This window comes from Mus musculus, chromosome 17 (assembly GCF_000001635.26).
Source record: "Mus musculus strain C57BL/6J chromosome 17, GRCm38.p6 C57BL/6J".
Lineage (NCBI taxonomy): Eukaryota > Metazoa > Chordata > Mammalia > Rodentia > Muridae > Mus > Mus musculus.
The window spans coordinates 23,821,806-23,836,719 of record NC_000083.6 but is presented as its reverse complement, the minus strand read 5'-3'; the positions used below and the strand labels follow the sequence as shown (position 1 = coordinate 23,836,719).

Below are 14,914 nucleotides of genomic sequence, written 5' to 3'. Positions count from 1 at the left end.
CAGGGCCCATGATAGCTAGTCTAGGCTTTGGTTGCAGACAGCTCACTGTCAGTGACAGCGGAGTTTGGACAGGAGCCCCAGATCCCTGGCTAGATGCAGGGCAGAATTTCAGGATAACCCAAACCAAAGAGTACACCATTCCCCTGATAGTGCATAGTGCTGCTTGTAGCCAAGGTGTTGTGGCAATTTGAAATTGGTCACTCTTCACTCCGTGCTCATACTGACTTAAAATCCAGAAGGGACTGGCCAGGTTGCGTTCCGTGTGCAGTCGGCTGCAGGCCTAGGATCTAGAGTGTGGGTCTGGAGTCTGGGTTTCCATGTGAGATCAGCTGCTGTGGCTGAGCTGGGATTACTGCTCGGAACAATAGAGCTCAGAGCCCCAGCAGCTGGTTTCACAAGGCAGCAGGATCGGGTTTAGAGATGAGCTGCCAAGGATCTTCTGGAGCTTCCTGGCCTAACCGCAGCTCCCCCAGCCTCCTCCCCACCCAGCTTCTCAGCACCTGGTGTCCTTTTCCTGCACCTCTTAAGTTATGCTCAAAGCATCTTTGTTTAAAGCTGTTCAGGTGAGGCCACAGCTCCGCCTTGGCCTTGATAATTACCTGGGCCTCCACCTCCTCTGTCTTTTAAGCCCCCAGGACCTCCCCTGGCCCCATCAGAGAGAACACCAGGCTTCAAGGGTGAGAGCTGGACCCAAGGGTGCTAGAGAATGAAAGATGGGGACCAGAGGGTGAAGCTCCAGGGCTCCTACTGAGGCCTAAGGTGCCCAGATCTGAGGCTGGGTGTGCTTTGTCAGAGTTTGTCACATGGAGTCTAAGTCACAGGTAGAGGTATAGAGTCTGGGCTTCAGGGACAGGACCAGGACTAAGCAGAGAGAACAGCCGCTGAGGTACAGGGTTGGGTAGGACATGCTCCCTAGACTAGACTGCTCCTCTCTGCTCCCTGCCACTTCCAGACGAGAGACCAAGCTACCTGCACCCAGGCCAGTTCTGAAGATACAATGAGGGGTGCTTCCCACCTCCAGATCCTGCTCCTGTTGGTGTTAGGTGAGTGGGGGCGAGGGTTAGGGGTGCTTCCACAGAGACCTTAACTACAGGTTGCTCACCTCACCTCTCCCGGAGCCAGGTGCCTCTAGAGCATTGTGGGCCATCTTTCTTCCTGAGGCACAGACTCTCTGGCACTGTCCTTGGTCTCTCCGAATGTGAGTACGTTTTAGTGTGCTGTATGTATGTAGTGCCTAAGACCCACCTCCCACCTCCCAGTGCTCTGGGGAGGGTGATGGAGGTGACCAATGGCACAGAAGCTTGGCATGAGGTCAGTGTAACCAATATGTTCCACCTTCCACCTAATCTCATTGCTGACCCGGACTCTGTTACCTGGCATCTAATCCCTAATTTAGTCCCTTACCTGCTCCCCCCTGCAGGAACCAGGATGCAGGAGTGTGCAGGTAAGAAAGGTTGTGAACCACTTCCTCCTCAGCTCGGCCCTGTCCCCTCTTCCTATGCTTACGTCCCAGACTCCAAGTCCCAGCCGAGCCTCAGTGCCCTCTTGTCCTGTCACAGCTTGTGGGCAGCCCCGCATGTCCAGCCGGATCGTTGGGGGCCGGGATGCTCAGGATGGAGAGTGGCCGTGGCAAACAAGCATTCAGCACCGTGGAGCCCATGTGTGCGGAGGGTCACTCATTGCACCCCAGTGGGTGTTGACGGCAGGTCACTGTTTCCCTAGGTCAGTGCTTGCTCACTGTTCCAGCTCCAGGAAAGACAGGGGAGTGCTGCCAGGGAGGGGCGGGCAGTGCCGGCTCCTGACAGGCCCATGGTCCAGGTAGTGTCAGCAGCCGCCCTGTCTGTTCTGCAGACGGGTATGGCCGTCAGAGTACAGTGTGCTCCTGGGAGCACTGAGTCTGGACGTCAGGTCATCCCACGAGCTCTTGGTTCCTGTGCTGCGGGTGCTGCTGCCTCCTGACTACTCTGAGGACGAGGCCCGTGGTGACCTGGCACTGCTGCAGCTGCGTCACCCAGTGTCCCTGAGCACCCGCATCCAGCCTGTCTGCCTGCCTGCACCAGGGTCCCATCCACCACCAGGGTCTCCATGCTGGGTCACTGGCTGGGGTAGCCTCAGCCCAGGAGGTAAAGCATATAGTCAGGTCAGGTTATGGGGGCACCCGACATCCCTTTCTCCTCCATTTGACTTTGAATCCTGGTCTTTCACAGTCCCAGTGTGAAATCCAGAGCGCAAACATTCCTTTTATCAGATTCAAGGAATCCTGGGTTGCAAATCAGACCCTCCCGTTCATCTTTTCCCATCAAGCCCCACTTCAAGCTGTCCTGTCTCCTGATTCTCAGATCTGTCCCTCTTCCCTCAGTACCACTCCCAAAGGGGAGACCCTTGCAAGGAGTGAGGGTGCCGCTGCTGGACTCCCGAGCCTGTGACCGCCTCTACCACGTGGGTGCCAACGTGCCCCAGGGTGAACGCATAGTGCTACCAGGGAACTTGTGTGCTGGCTACCGCAGAGGCCACAAGGATGCCTGCCAGGTGTGTCTGCTAACCCTCTCCCTCTGGAATTGGTTCCCCAGCCACTTACCTCCCTAAAATCCAGGACTGAGGGGGTTGCAGACCCCCAACCAACTACCCCAGGGAACTGGGCTTAGGAAAGTGGCCTTGAAAGAGAGCCATGACCTAAGCTCACCTCTTTCCCGCAGGGTGACTCTGGAGGACCCCTGACCTGTATGGAGTCTGGCCACTGGGTCCTGGTGGGTGTGGTGAGCTGGGGCAAGGGCTGTGCCCTGCCCAACCGTCCAGGTGTCTATACCAATGTGGCCAAGTATAGTCCCTGGATCCAGGCTCGCCTGAGCCTCTGATGCTGGTGGGTCTGAAAATGTGAATCTGGAGCTTCCTGGTCCATCCCACATTCCCCTCTTTCTCACATGAAGCTGAGATGCTAAGAGTCCATCTGCCTACCCCCTTCCCTCCTCTCCTCCTTCAGGCCCATCTTCTATCACTCAGGGATCTTCTGTGAGTCCCCTGCACTTACACTCTGCTCTCTCCTTTTGGCTCATCTGGCCTGTATGCCCTTTGCATCCTGGAGGAAGTCAGACAGATTTAAAGTATAAGAGGAACTCTACACCAAGGAGAATCTCCTTTGCTGACTTTGAAGGTTGAGGGGCCAGACACTGAGGAACCACAAGGCACTGACAGCCAGCAGGGGGAGAGAAGTCTGTGGCCACCAGGAACCTCCAACACCCTGGAGTCTGGATACAATTCCCCCATCTTCTAATCCCTTAGCTTCATGCTGGTAAAGCCCTCAACAGAGGACGCAACTGAGCTGCCTGAGCTTTTGATCCACAGATTTTTCGATTTAATAAATGTATGTTGTTTTAAGCTGCTACCTTTGTGGCAATTTGTTGCATGGCCATAAAATCTAATCTACATATAGACTTTACCTAATTGTGATGGAGACACACTAGAGGGCAAATAGGCTAGTAGTCTGTATGTCACGTCCCAGGCTGAGGAAGCCCAGTACTACTACTATCGATGGAGAGAGGTGAACTCCTAGAGTGTCCGAGAGAACAGAAACCATGTGGGACCCAGGGAATATCAAAGCCTTCTCTCAGGAGCTGAGCAATGAGGCAGCAGAAATGTGGTGGAGAAGGACCAAAGACCTGAGCATGTCTGACTCTTCCCAGCTTCCTCTTCTTCTGCCTCATCCTAAGTGTTTGGAATCCAGTGGACTGTACTAGATGCTCACTGGCCCCAAGGAAGAAGCCGTGTAGGAGCAGAGCTTGGGGCTGCTATTCCTGCCCAAGACTGAGAATAGTCCACTGAATCATAGAACAAGCCCAGGTGGGGTGATAAGGGATGCGAGTGCTCAGGGAAGTGCATAACTATTGCAGGGCAACCTACACATGGCCGTGTGCACACCTACGGCAGGACCCTGGAGCTCCTGCAGAGAAAATCCTGACTGCTCATGTTGTTACTGTAAGTGTTGTTACTGTTGTTACTGTAAGCTCATGCCCTGTCCGTTACCTACCACTGCCGTCATCCTTGCCTGGGCCAGTCAAGCAATAGGGTATTGCATGAGGAAACCCTGAAAGAGAACTACCTCGGGACAGACAGCCCAGTAATTCTTAGGTATGACTGACCAGGTAGCCAAAGAGATTCTAGAAGCAGAGACTAGGATCAGTTAACAACACCACAGCTCGTGTGATATGTGCTTGAATGAGGCGATGGAGTAGGATCACTGTACCACTTCATTAAAGACTTGGTTTTCCTATTTGCCAAGTGAGAAAAGTGGTGCCCAAATTCACACCTGAGTCTAGTCACAGCTGGCAGGGTGTAGCCCGGGGTTCATTCCTAAACAGCCTGCTTTTCAGGGTGTCCCATTGTTTTCTCCACTTTGTCGGCCTTCTTAGCCCTTTTGTAGATTGTCTCACCAGCCCCCAGTCACTCATTAAGGAAAATTAGGCCTGGAGGAGGTTAACTGCCCGGAGCTGCAGGGTCACCTCAGGAGCAAGTCAGGCACGAGGCTAATGCGAGCCAGGGCAGCAGCATGGTGGGTTCACATAGTAAGTGAATCAAGCCAGGAAATGAGTGACCTTGATTGCTTATAGCAGATGAGAGCCCTAGAGAGCTTCCCTTAGACAGACAGTCTCACAGAAAAAAAGAGAAAGAGGAATTTATTGGAAGACTCACCAAAGTTAACATCAGAAAGACTTGCCATCACAGGAAAAGATGCGTTCTTGCATATGGACAGTCTGATATCATGCCTCACCGCGGCACTTTTTGAAAGAAAAAAACTTTGAGACAATGTCTTACTTTGTCACCTTAGCTGGCCTGGAACTATGTAGACCAGGCTAGCCTTGAACTCACAGAGAGAGACTCAACTCCCCCTGCCTCCCAAGTACTGAGATTAAAGCTGTGCTCCTGGTGTTCTTTGTAATTATGTGTCCAAGTGTGCCTCTATCTCTGTGCACATGAGTGCAGGTGCCCACAGAAGCCAGCACTGTCACATCCCCTCCAGCTGAAGTTGCAAGCAGTTGTTAGCCATCTGCTGCGAACACTGGGAACTAACTCTATAAGAACAGTCATTTCTGTGATTGTGGGGTCCCAAGCATCTTTTCAGTCCCAATGCAGGTTTAAAACATAGAATGGGTGGGGAAAAAATTTCTGTACATCTTGAAAACTCAAGGCCAGTTTATACTATATGGGGAGTTCCAAGTCAGCCAGGACTACATAGTGAGATCTTGTCTCAAAAAAAAAAAAAACAAAAAAAAACCCACACAACAAAAAAAAAAAAAAAAAAAAAAACAGGAAATTGTGGTATATACCTATGATCCTAGCACTCAGTCAGGAGGTTGGCAGTAGAAAAATTGAGACCTCAAGGCCAGCCCAGGCCACCAAAATAATTAAGTAGGAACCCATTGGTTAAAACAGTACATACTGCTCTGCAGAGGACCTGAGTTCAATTCCTACCACCCATGGCCGTCAGTCCACAACCACCTGTAACTCCAGCTACAGGGAACCCCTGGCCTCCCAGGCACGACACTCACATGTACAGACCCCACACAAACATATAATTAAAAATAAAAATGTTTAAATAGGGTGGGAATGTCTCTAGCAGAGAATTTAGTATTGTAATATGATTAAAATGAGGAAAGCTCACTCTAGGTAGGTATGGTGGCTACTGAGTTCAAGGCCAGCCTGGCTTAAGAGTATCAGGAAAACTTGCTCCAAACAGAGCTAGTTAGCACTTTGTTCCTATTTCCCTAACAAGCTCAGACAGACAATTCTCCCAGATCCTACAACTTAGGGCCACCCATTAGCCTTGTCTGAAACTCTGATGGTTGCCCACCACTGGCAGAGAAGCTGAGAGGGCCTTTGGTCTTATAATTTAGGATGGCACAAATCAGTGTTCGAAGGGTCTGAAAAATCAAGCCTACAGACCTTTCTGGGAACTGAATCTAGGACGGAAGGTGAGCTGTTGACCCAGGTTCCTGGAGGGAGAGGACAATATCCTGTCTTCTTCAGTCCCAGGAAATGTACCAGAGATAGTAAAAGGAATGAAGATAATCCAAAGAGCCACTGTCCTTTTGTTCCCCACCCCTCTTTGACTATCAGTCTGTAAGGATACATGATTCTCCAAAGAATGATACCCCAGACTCAAATAGTATGTAAATGCAAAGAATGTTTTAAGCTGCACAAGTCCAGCATGCTGGGGTCTCCTATTACCAAGATAGAGACACCCAAGTGAGCTTTCAGGCCTGATTTAAAGCACATTAGAGAATTCCAGTGTAGGTGACCTCTATGTTAATCTGTTGTGCACATCTCTACAGAATTCTATTAACATGGTGTGGGGACTAGAAACTTGCTGGGGAGGTCTGGGAACTGTTACTAAGTAGCTGAGGATGTCTGGAAACTGCTGCTGACCCACTGTCCTTGCATCAGACGAGGTAGTTGGGACAGTCCATTACCTGGACATGAAGGCTGGAGCCTAGGGTTTTGTTTTGTTTTGTTTTTTTAAATCATCAATTGACTTCCCTGGACTTGCCCAGTTTTTAGGCCTAGTGTCCTTAACTGCCAATTTGAAGTCTGTCGTGAAGTCAGCCTAGCCTTCTCAAGGCTGTTAAAAACAATGGTCTCCAAGTAATCAGGATTTCCCCAGGAATCTCATGTTGGAATAAGGAAGGGTTTGACCTGAAACAGATGTCACAGCTCATCAGGCCATCTTGTAGGACAGTCAAATGATGGGCCATACCTTGCCTAACACTACTCATTTGTTCCATTTCAGTTTAAACAAACTCCACAGTCGACTTGGGAAAGTCACTGGACCTCTTCTTATGGCCACATTAAGTAAACCTATCAATGCTTTTCACTATTAACACTTTTTAGTTGGTGTACTGGGACCAGGTGGCCAAGTCTAGCTAGAGTGGACCCTAATAACTACAGCAGAAGTCTCGAAGAGCAATAGTTTCTCTAGCTCCTAAGAGGCCACAAAGCATGGCTGAATTGGATTTAACAAACCCTTAGACCCAAGCCTAGAGCTGGATGAGGAGAATACACAGTGGTGATCTTAGATCCAAAATTGTACATCGTCTCAAAATGGCTGTAAAGTTACCCCTCACATTCCCTGCAAGAGCTTGACCCATAAATAAACGTGGGCTGGAGAGATGGCTCGATGATTATGAGGACTGGCTGTTCTTCGAGGAGTTAGCTAGGTTCGATTTCCTGCACCCCACACGACCAGAGGACCCGACGGCCCTCTTCTGGCCTTCCCAAGCATTGCATGTAACAGTTGCATAGGCATAAATGCAGATAAAACACTCATATAAAATTGTTCATGGCAGATATGCATGAGTAGCTCTCCGTGACTCACTCTCTACGCCCCAAAGCAAGCCCAGCTTGCACCACGGATCCGAGACGGGCTCAATATATAACCACCTATAACCCAGACACCGAGATGGCGGCCAAGCACAGGAAGTGGCTTCCGGATCGCTTAAGATGGCCGCAACGGCGTGGGAGGGGCTGCAGGATAGGGGGCGGGGCGGGCGGGGCCGCGCAGAGCACGCTGGGTCGCGCTTGGGCTGCCGGGAAGGGGCGGAGCGCGGCCGCGCCGGCGCGTCGAGCCAGAAGCAGCCGCCGGGATGGTGAGCGGGCGCGGGGGGGAGGGGCGCGGGGCCGGGGGCGGCGGGGGCTCCGGGGCCACGCCGGGGGCCGCGGGCTAGCGCTGACGCGGGCCCGCCGTCCTCAGGACGTGTTTCTCATGATCCGGCGCCACAAGACCACCATCTTTACGGACGCCAAGGAGTCGAGCACCGTGTTCGAACTGAAGCGCATCGTCGAGGGCATCCTCAAGCGGCCGCCAGAGGAGCAGCGGCTTTACAAGGTGCGACGAGCGGGCGTGGCGGTTGCGCGCGCGGGGGTCCAGACAGGACACTTAACAAGGAGGTCTCTTGATCGTGCTGAAGAGCCGGCAGCATCAGGTCTCCCGGCAGCCGCCCCGCCCTGCCAGGCCGTCTTGCTCAGCGGTTGGGGAAACCGAGGCCTCGATAATCTTACGCAGCCGAAGGTCGTGGCAGAGCCAGGGTTTGTTCCTGGCTAGCCACCTTCGGCCTGTCGGGAGCCCACCGGAATCCCACTGTCACAGGGTGGGGTGGAACTCGAGGAATGCAAGTGTTGTTTAGAAGATAGGTCAAGATCCCACCAGTGATTCACCCAGCCAGTGTTTACCCTCGCCAGTCTTCTGATGTTCTAGAAACACTTGGCATTCAAGCTCACCTCCAGAAGCCAGCTCCAGTTTTGAATAAGCTAGCCTGCGGAGTTGGGTCCTCATGCCCCAATCCCGAGTCAGGCTTCCCAGAAGCGTGCCAGTAATCTAAATACATTGAGCTAATTCCAGCTGTAACTCCAGATTAGAGCCTGGATTCATGTCTCTAAAGGGCTTTTCTCACTGATACCCACTGATCTTTTTCTTGAAAGACCCTCTGCTGGTCTAGGAACCACATAGTGTTTTTAGTGCTGCTTTCTATGCTCCTCATAATTCCCGTTTTAAGGTTAAGGTTGATTTTTAAAAGAAAGGTGGGGAGTGGAGAGAAAAACTTGATAGGACTCAGGGGTGCAGCTGTGTTTAGTGTTAACATAACCTGTATGAAAGCCTAGGTTAGATCACCAGGCGGAAAAAACTGGGCAATAATCCTGTTTGGGAGCTAGATGTAGGAGGATCAGAATTTCAAGAACAAAATACTGTTTGAGATATTTTCTCAAAAAAAAAAAAAATTCCAACTACCTTTTGAATTAGATATATCTAGAGAGCTTGGAAAAGCCAGAATTCAGAGGCCTGTGAGTTTTATTTTTGTGTGTGTGATACCTGCTCTCATACAGTCCAGGTGCTCAGGTGCTCTGGAGGCCAAAGGGATCAGATCTCATGGAAGTGGAATTGTGAACCAATCTATATGGGTGCTAGAAAATGCCCTTGGAAGTCTCTGCCAGAGCTTTTAGCTGCTGTAAGCCATCAGTGCAGTCAGAGCTGGAAATTCTTGGATATAGTCCTGGAATATGTGTTTTATACTTAGGGATGCCTCTTCCTAAGTTCCTCACCTAAGTTGGCTGTCTTTGGGACCTTAGGACCTCTCCCTAAACCCTGCTTCTCTCTTCAGGATGACCAGCTCCTTGATGATGGCAAAACTCTGGGCGAGTGTGGCTTCACTAGCCAGACAGCACGGCCACAGGCCCCAGCCACAGTGGGCCTGGCCTTCCGAGCAGGTAAGATGGCTAACCTGGATGGATGGTAGCTAGCATCTGGTAACATCCAAAGAACAACAACTTTGGAAGCCTATACTGCTCCTCTGAGCTTTTAGGGAATACCTTTTCAGTCCACAAAGATCATGAAGTATTTGTTTCCTTGTTAAAAAACAAAGCATAGGGACTGGAGACATAGCTCAGCAATTTAAGGGTAGCTCTTCCAGAGGAGTTGGGTTCCATTCTAGGTCAGAAGTGTAATTGTACATCAGGGGACTGAAGCCTTCTTTAGTGTTCTTGAGCACCAGGCATGTACTTGGAGCAGACTTACATGCAAAGGGCCCATACACATAATTTTTAAAACTTGAAACATAAACAAGAGGTGTGGAAATTAAAGGTAACTTGTAGGTTCCTGGTACCACCCACATTTTTAACAGGATTTATTGAGTCCATGGCCTTATTCCACCTGATCTTTTTGTTTGTTTTCTAGAAAGAGTTTATCTATATAGTTTGGTTTTCTGTTTTTTAGACCCAGAGTTTAGTCCTGGCTGACCTGTAATTTGCTCTGCCTCTCAAGTGCTGGGATTAAAGATATTCCCCACTGAACCCAGCTCCGCCTAATTTTTTCATAGTAGCCTTGTGAGGCCATTGTCTTCACTTTGCAGATTTTGAAACTAGGACAATGAAGTGCTATAGATGACAGGCAGACTATAATGCACTTACTTGGCTGGAACAGATACCATGCCAGATTTAGCAAATCACCTTTTTTGTTTGTTTGGGGTTTGTTTGTTTTTGTTTTTTTGAGACAAGGTTTCTCTGTTATAGCCCTGGCTGTCCTGGAACTCACTCTGTAGACCAGGCTGGTCTCGAACTCAGAAATCCGCCTGCCGAGTGCTGGGACTAAAGGTGTGTGCTACCACACCCCGACAGATTGTGCCAGATAGACACGACAAGTGAAGCAAGTGATTTGGGAAAGTTAGATCATGTTATACCTATGGTGCATGCCTTTAATCCTATGCTGAGGCCAGCCTGGTCTACAGGGAGTTCCAGGACAGCTAGGCAATGAGAGGCAGGTAGAGATTTAATAATTTTATTATTTGCCTCTGAGATTTTAAAGAGGGATGGTCCTCGGACTTGTTTTCACAGCTGTGAACCCCAAGGACTGTGTATATGGGGAATAAAATGTAGAAAAATGGCTCAGCAATTAAGAATACTGGCTCTTGCAGGGGACCTGGGTTCAGTTCCCAGTACCCACATGGTAGTTTACAACTGTTCATTTCGGTTCCAGAAAATCAGTGCCTTTGGCCTTCATTGGCACACATACATACATACATGAAAGCCCATATACATACTCTAGAAAGAGGCTAAGATGGGAAAAGAAATAGAAGTGTAAATTATCCTTTTTAGTTTTTGTAAAGTAAACCTCAGCTCACCAAGCTATATATCCTTATGCATAGCCGATTGTCCCTGCCCCACCCAGCCTGGAATTTCCATCTCCATAGCCCCCCCCCCCCCAAGGGCTTGCTGCAAATATCCTTTTATCACGATAAATATCCTGGGAGGTATCTGCTCCAAGGTAACTAGTAGCCTGTGAGTCAGCAATGAGGCACTTATAGGGCTGGTGAAGATACACGGGCCAGATAGATCCCCTTTTGCGTGGGTTCCTGTGGCTAAAATACAGCTTGTCTGCGTAAGCTAAGTTAGGTTGTTATGTCAAAGCTAAGGGCACACAACTCCTGATATGGCATTAGATATGGGCAAGACTGGACCAGAGGCTTTATTACCCCTCAGGCCAATGGAATGTGTTAATGGCAGGATTTGCAGAAGCACTTCTGGAAGCAGCTGACAGCATTAGGTTTCTGGACCTAATTAGGTTGCTTTCACTGCTGCTGCCACTCAAATGTCCATACTGAAGGCTGAAGGCTATTAGGAAGGTTTGGCAAATGGCGTTTTAACTAGACCAGTAACAGGAATGAGAATTCATTCTCCCCCAACCCCCAGAAGTTTGTGTAACCTTAGCTGCCCAGCCAAGTGCTAAGATTAAAGGCGTGGACCACCACCACTTGGCTGATGGTCAGTTTCTAAACCTTTGCTCTTAATAGAAAGCACATCTACATCCTTGACTTCTTTCTTGATCAAACCCCAGCTCTTTGCCGTCTTCCTTACTAATTTTACCAACCAGTAGCATTGAGGGCCAGGTAAGGAATTTCTAGGTGGACACAAACAGGAGAAAAGATAGAAAGTGGAGTTCATGTTTTGTACTGACTGTGGACACTGGAAACCAGGATTAAAGAATTCTGAGGTTGATACTTGCCAGACAAGCACAAAGCTGGGGGTTGGGGGTCTTTATCAATGACATGTAATGGGGTCAGAGGCAAAGTTAGGCCTCTGAGGACAGAAGTCATCATACCATTGCCAAGTCAGGCAACCAAGGTGGGGAGGGTTATGGCCTTGATGGTTGATACAAGTCAATGAATGGAAACGCTGAGAATCTTCTATACCCCTTCCCCAGATGACACCTTCGAAGCTCTCCGCATCGAGCCCTTTTCCAGCCCTCCAGAGCTTCCAGATGTGATGAAGCCACAGGATTCTGGAGGCAGTGCCAATGAACAAGCTGTGCAGTGAGGGCCTAGGCCTACCCCCTAGAGACCCATTTCCCCAATAAAAAAAATTTGGCTGTCTACCTGATTGACTTTTCTGTTCCCTCTTGTTCACAGAACTCTTAACCCCAAGTAAAGACTACAGACCAATTACTGCATTTCTCATTTTTATTTGACAGAAAAAGTTGCTTTTACTGTACAGATTTTAAAAAACCAAAATGCCTTAAACAAAGTTGGGGGGGAGAGGGCCTCACAACCTTGTAAGGGGGTGCAGCAGGGCCAACCAACTTCAGCTCCTTCCTCTTTCAGGAAAGATTACAACTTACCAAGTTAAACCATCAGTCACCCAAGAATTTAGGGAGCTAACTCCCTGGATCATCACAATCTGAGGCCTAGATGTCCTGAGCTGTGCCCCTCCCTCCCTAGACTCCCTCCCTCCCACTCCAACCCCCAAAACACAAGAACCAGGAAAAACTCACAGAGATCAACATTTCACAGGAACCAAAAAAAAAAAAAAAAAAAAAAAGGGTGGGTGGGAGAGGACGCTCTCCCCTCAAGATGCTGCCAAGGTTCAAGGGAAGGCATACAAAGACTCCTTCCATGATTCTTCTGGGAAAAATGAGGAATACTCATGTCTCCAGAGTATGAGGTGTAGTGGAATCCAGATTATGGAGACCTGGAATAGAGAAGACTGGTCATTCTGGGTCACCACACATATCCCTATCCCTAACTACTAGCTCTCAGAAGGGCCAGACTTCCAAGGAGACACACCTGGAGGAGCGGTGACGATTAGAACGGGGACTAGGTGTCTCCTTCCTCTTGTGACCAGGAGAGTGACTGTCCCCTCGCTGGCCTCTCCAGGAAACTCGCTCACTGCTACAAGAGGAGAAATTAGGTCACAGAACAATACCAAAAACTTTTAAATTTTGCTTACAAATTAATGGTAGCTAGTTGAGTCAGGTTGCTAGCACCTGCTATAGGCCCTACCTCTGTAGATCCCTTGGTGAAGGTTGGGGCGAGGGCTGTCGACGCTCAACGGGTGAGTAACTGAGGGATCGGGAATCCCGAAGGGAGTCTATTGGCTTCCGAGGACTTCGAGACCTAGGAAGCAGAGTAGGCCTCTATAGCTCCACATCCTCCCAAACCCACCAGCCAAGCATTCAGGACCACCCACCCAGGTCCTGACCACCAAACCTCACACCACACAGGGCCAGCCTCAGACCCACCTTTGTCCGCACTCACCCATCCGCCCGCACACCATCCACCGAGTACCCCAGTGGACAGGGCACAGGGTGCAGCGGGGGATGCAAAGATAAAAGAGTCCCTGCCCTTGGAAGAATTTTGTTTGGTAGTAAAGGTTAACAATGAAGGCACACACGCCCCCTACATAGGAAACAGCCCAGCAGGATGGATATGCATGGGCCTGGGGATCCAGAGAAAGGATGGGGACCTGGGCAGGACAGGGAAATGGCAGGGCAGTCTTCTCGGAGGTGCTGTTTGAATGCAGTCTTGCAGAACGAGTTCACCAGGCAGACAAGGAAATCCCAGGCAGAAGGAACAGCATGTCCAAAGGCATGGGGCTCTCCTTAGACTGCAAGGCGCTGGGTATGGCCGGAGCACGGGGCATGTGTGGGGGCGGGCAGGAGGAGCACAGGGCGGGCAAGGGCAGCTGGTGAAGAGCCTCACACGCCATTCCCGCAGAGGTGGCACTTTATCCTGCAGGCCACAGGGCGTTCCGGAAGGATTTGTGGAGTGAAGGGAAGTAACCAGATGTGCGTTTTAGAAAGATCCCTCTGGCTACGTGTGGAAGAGAATGGCGTGGAGGCAGGGAGACAGGGAGGAGGCTGTGGACAGAGTCGGGAGAAGATGACGGTGGCCAGACCAGAGCCCTGCAGCAGCAATGGGGAGACTTAGAGCTAGATCTCTGAGACCAGGCTGCTTGTCAGGGGAGGGGAGAGGGAGGAAGAATCCTATGACTTCCCAGATATGGCCTGGGACACCTCAGTTAGATAGTGCAGCCCTTGACCAGAATACAACACTGTGGGAGGATGGGAGGAGTCCGGCACTCCTTCTCCCGTACAACCAGTCACAGACGTCCACACGAGGCACCCCAGCAGGAACCTCACCCAGGGTCCCCTTTCTGGAGAACTCACCCCAACCCCCCTTCCACAACAGGCAAGAAAGCACTCACCTCCTCTCGCCAGGGGGTGGCTTCTTGGGGCTTGCAGGTTTGGGTAATGCCTGAGGGCCAGGCTTAGCAGGGGAGGGGGAGGAGGAAGAGGAGGAAGAAGAGGAGGAAGAAGAGGAAGAAGAGGAGGAGGAAGATGAGGAGGAGGAGGAAGAGGAAGAAGAGGAAGAGGAGGAGGAGGAGGAGCTGGAACTGGAGCTGCTAGAGCGCCTCTTCCTTTTGGCCGGGGTTGGTTCCTGAGGACGTCCCTCTCTAATAGCCTCCTTTGGGACTGGGGTGGGGCTGGGAACCCTGTGAGAGAAGAAAGGTGTCACAAGGAGACAAGATGCCCCAACCCCAACCCTACCTTCCTTGGCCTGGAGGAACGGCAGTGGGGGAGGGGTGCCTGAGAAAAGCCCTGGGAAAACACGAAGGCAGGCCAGTGAGTAGTACTTCTCTGGAGCAGTGGCACAGAGCTGACCAAACCTCTGCTAACACAAGCAACAGGCTGGGGCCCGAAGCACAAGGGATCAAGGTTAAACCTCAAGAATGTCCCTGATGAAGGATTAAGGCCCCTGGACTCAGATGTGGAAGCTGAAGCTGGGTGATCTCCTTCCTTGGAGAGCCGCAGCTTGGGGAGGCCCCTGTGAGTGCAGGTTGGCTGGGGAGGGGCCGTCCTGCCTGGAGGCAGGGAGAGGGATGGGATGACCTCTGAAGATCCTTCCAGCCCAGGGAGTTCCTCTTGAGGTCTAACTGCCATCCCTCCTGCTGTAAAATTAAGTCCATTTCCTCTAGTTCTGTCCTCTGTAGAGATGGAAAACTTATCATTATCCTCTGGAGAATTAACCTTTGGAGACTTTTATCTGTCCCATTCCTCCCCACAAAGCCCCCGCCCAACATTCTTTCTACTCCCAGCTTG

General features: G+C 50.6%; 3 protein-coding genes and 1 non-coding gene across 24 annotated transcripts in view; 2 read left to right on the top strand and 2 right to left on the bottom strand.

Moving 5' to 3' along the window:
* Positions 1-26: 26 nt before the first annotated feature.
* On the top strand, positions 27-3,382 carry Prss33 (protease, serine 33). Of its 4 annotated transcripts, none has more exons than XM_017317516.1 (7): positions 27-677; positions 953-1,043; positions 1,421-1,444; positions 1,560-1,722; positions 1,852-2,123; positions 2,360-2,529; positions 2,697-3,382. In XM_017317516.1, exons 1-7 carry the CDS (start codon positions 531-533, stop codon positions 2,853-2,855), a joined length of 1,026 nt encoding a protein of 341 aa, XP_017173005.1. In that variant the 5' UTR covers positions 27-530; the 3' UTR covers positions 2,856-3,382. The 4 variants fall into 4 exon arrangements, with proteins under 4 accessions (XP_017173005.1, XP_017173006.1, XP_006524514.1 ...); XM_017317517.1 differs by lacking the exon at positions 1,560-1,722 and adding an exon at positions 1,123-1,198; XM_006524451.2 differs by having other exon boundaries at positions 594-1,198.
* Positions 3,383-7,610: 4,228 nt separating this feature from the next.
* On the top strand, positions 7,611-11,980 carry Elob (elongin B). The gene is made up of 4 exons (NM_026305.2): positions 7,611-7,637; positions 7,742-7,876; positions 9,147-9,252; positions 11,741-11,980. The coding sequence occupies exons 1-4, from the start codon at positions 7,635-7,637 to the stop codon at positions 11,851-11,853; spliced, it is 357 nt and encodes a 118-aa protein (NP_080581.1). The 5' UTR covers positions 7,611-7,634; the 3' UTR covers positions 11,854-11,980.
* The window catches only part of Srrm2 (serine/arginine repetitive matrix 2), a 34,215-nt gene continuing 31,279 nt past the window's right edge, over positions 11,979-14,914 (bottom strand). For 2 of the 18 annotated variants that reach the window (XM_030250129.1, XM_017317715.1), the window contains 5 exons: positions 14,705-14,799; positions 14,020-14,307; positions 12,816-12,929; positions 12,600-12,704; positions 11,979-12,504 (listed from right to left, as the gene is read on the bottom strand). In XM_030250129.1, the coding sequence (XP_030105989.1) occupies positions 14,787-14,799 (13 nt within the window). In that variant the 3' untranslated portion in view covers positions 11,979-12,504; positions 12,600-12,704; positions 12,816-12,929; positions 14,020-14,307; positions 14,705-14,786. Of the gene's footprint in view, positions 12,505-12,599; positions 12,705-12,815; positions 14,800-14,914 lie in introns of all 18 variants that reach the window. The other 16 variants (NM_175229.3, NM_001368687.1, XM_006525077.4 and 13 more) reach the window with 14 other exon arrangements.
* On the bottom strand, positions 13,351-13,429 carry Mir5125 (microRNA 5125). Its single transcript, NR_039586.1, has one exon. It is a non-coding gene; the product is annotated as a microRNA 5125 (primary transcript).

Bases quoted from the DNA above. Each gene is read 5' to 3' on its own strand.
- Prss33 (XM_017317516.1), top strand. From the start codon at position 531: ATGCTCAAAGCATCTTTGTTTAAAGCTGTTCAGGTGAGGCCACAGCTC. The intron at 1,044-1,420 runs GTGAGTGGGGGC...TCCCCCCTGCAG, and splicing joins CCTGCTCCTGTTGGTGTTAG to GAACCAGGATGCAGGAGTGT. The intron at 1,723-1,851 runs GTCAGTGCTTGC...TCTGTTCTGCAG, and splicing joins GCAGGTCACTGTTTCCCTAG to ACGGGTATGGCCGTCAGAGT.
- Elob (NM_026305.2), top strand. The intron at 7,877-9,146 runs GTGCGACGAGCG...TTCTCTCTTCAG, and splicing joins AGGAGCAGCGGCTTTACAAG to GATGACCAGCTCCTTGATGA. The intron at 9,253-11,740 runs GTAAGATGGCTA...CCCCTTCCCCAG, and splicing joins GGGCCTGGCCTTCCGAGCAG to ATGACACCTTCGAAGCTCTC.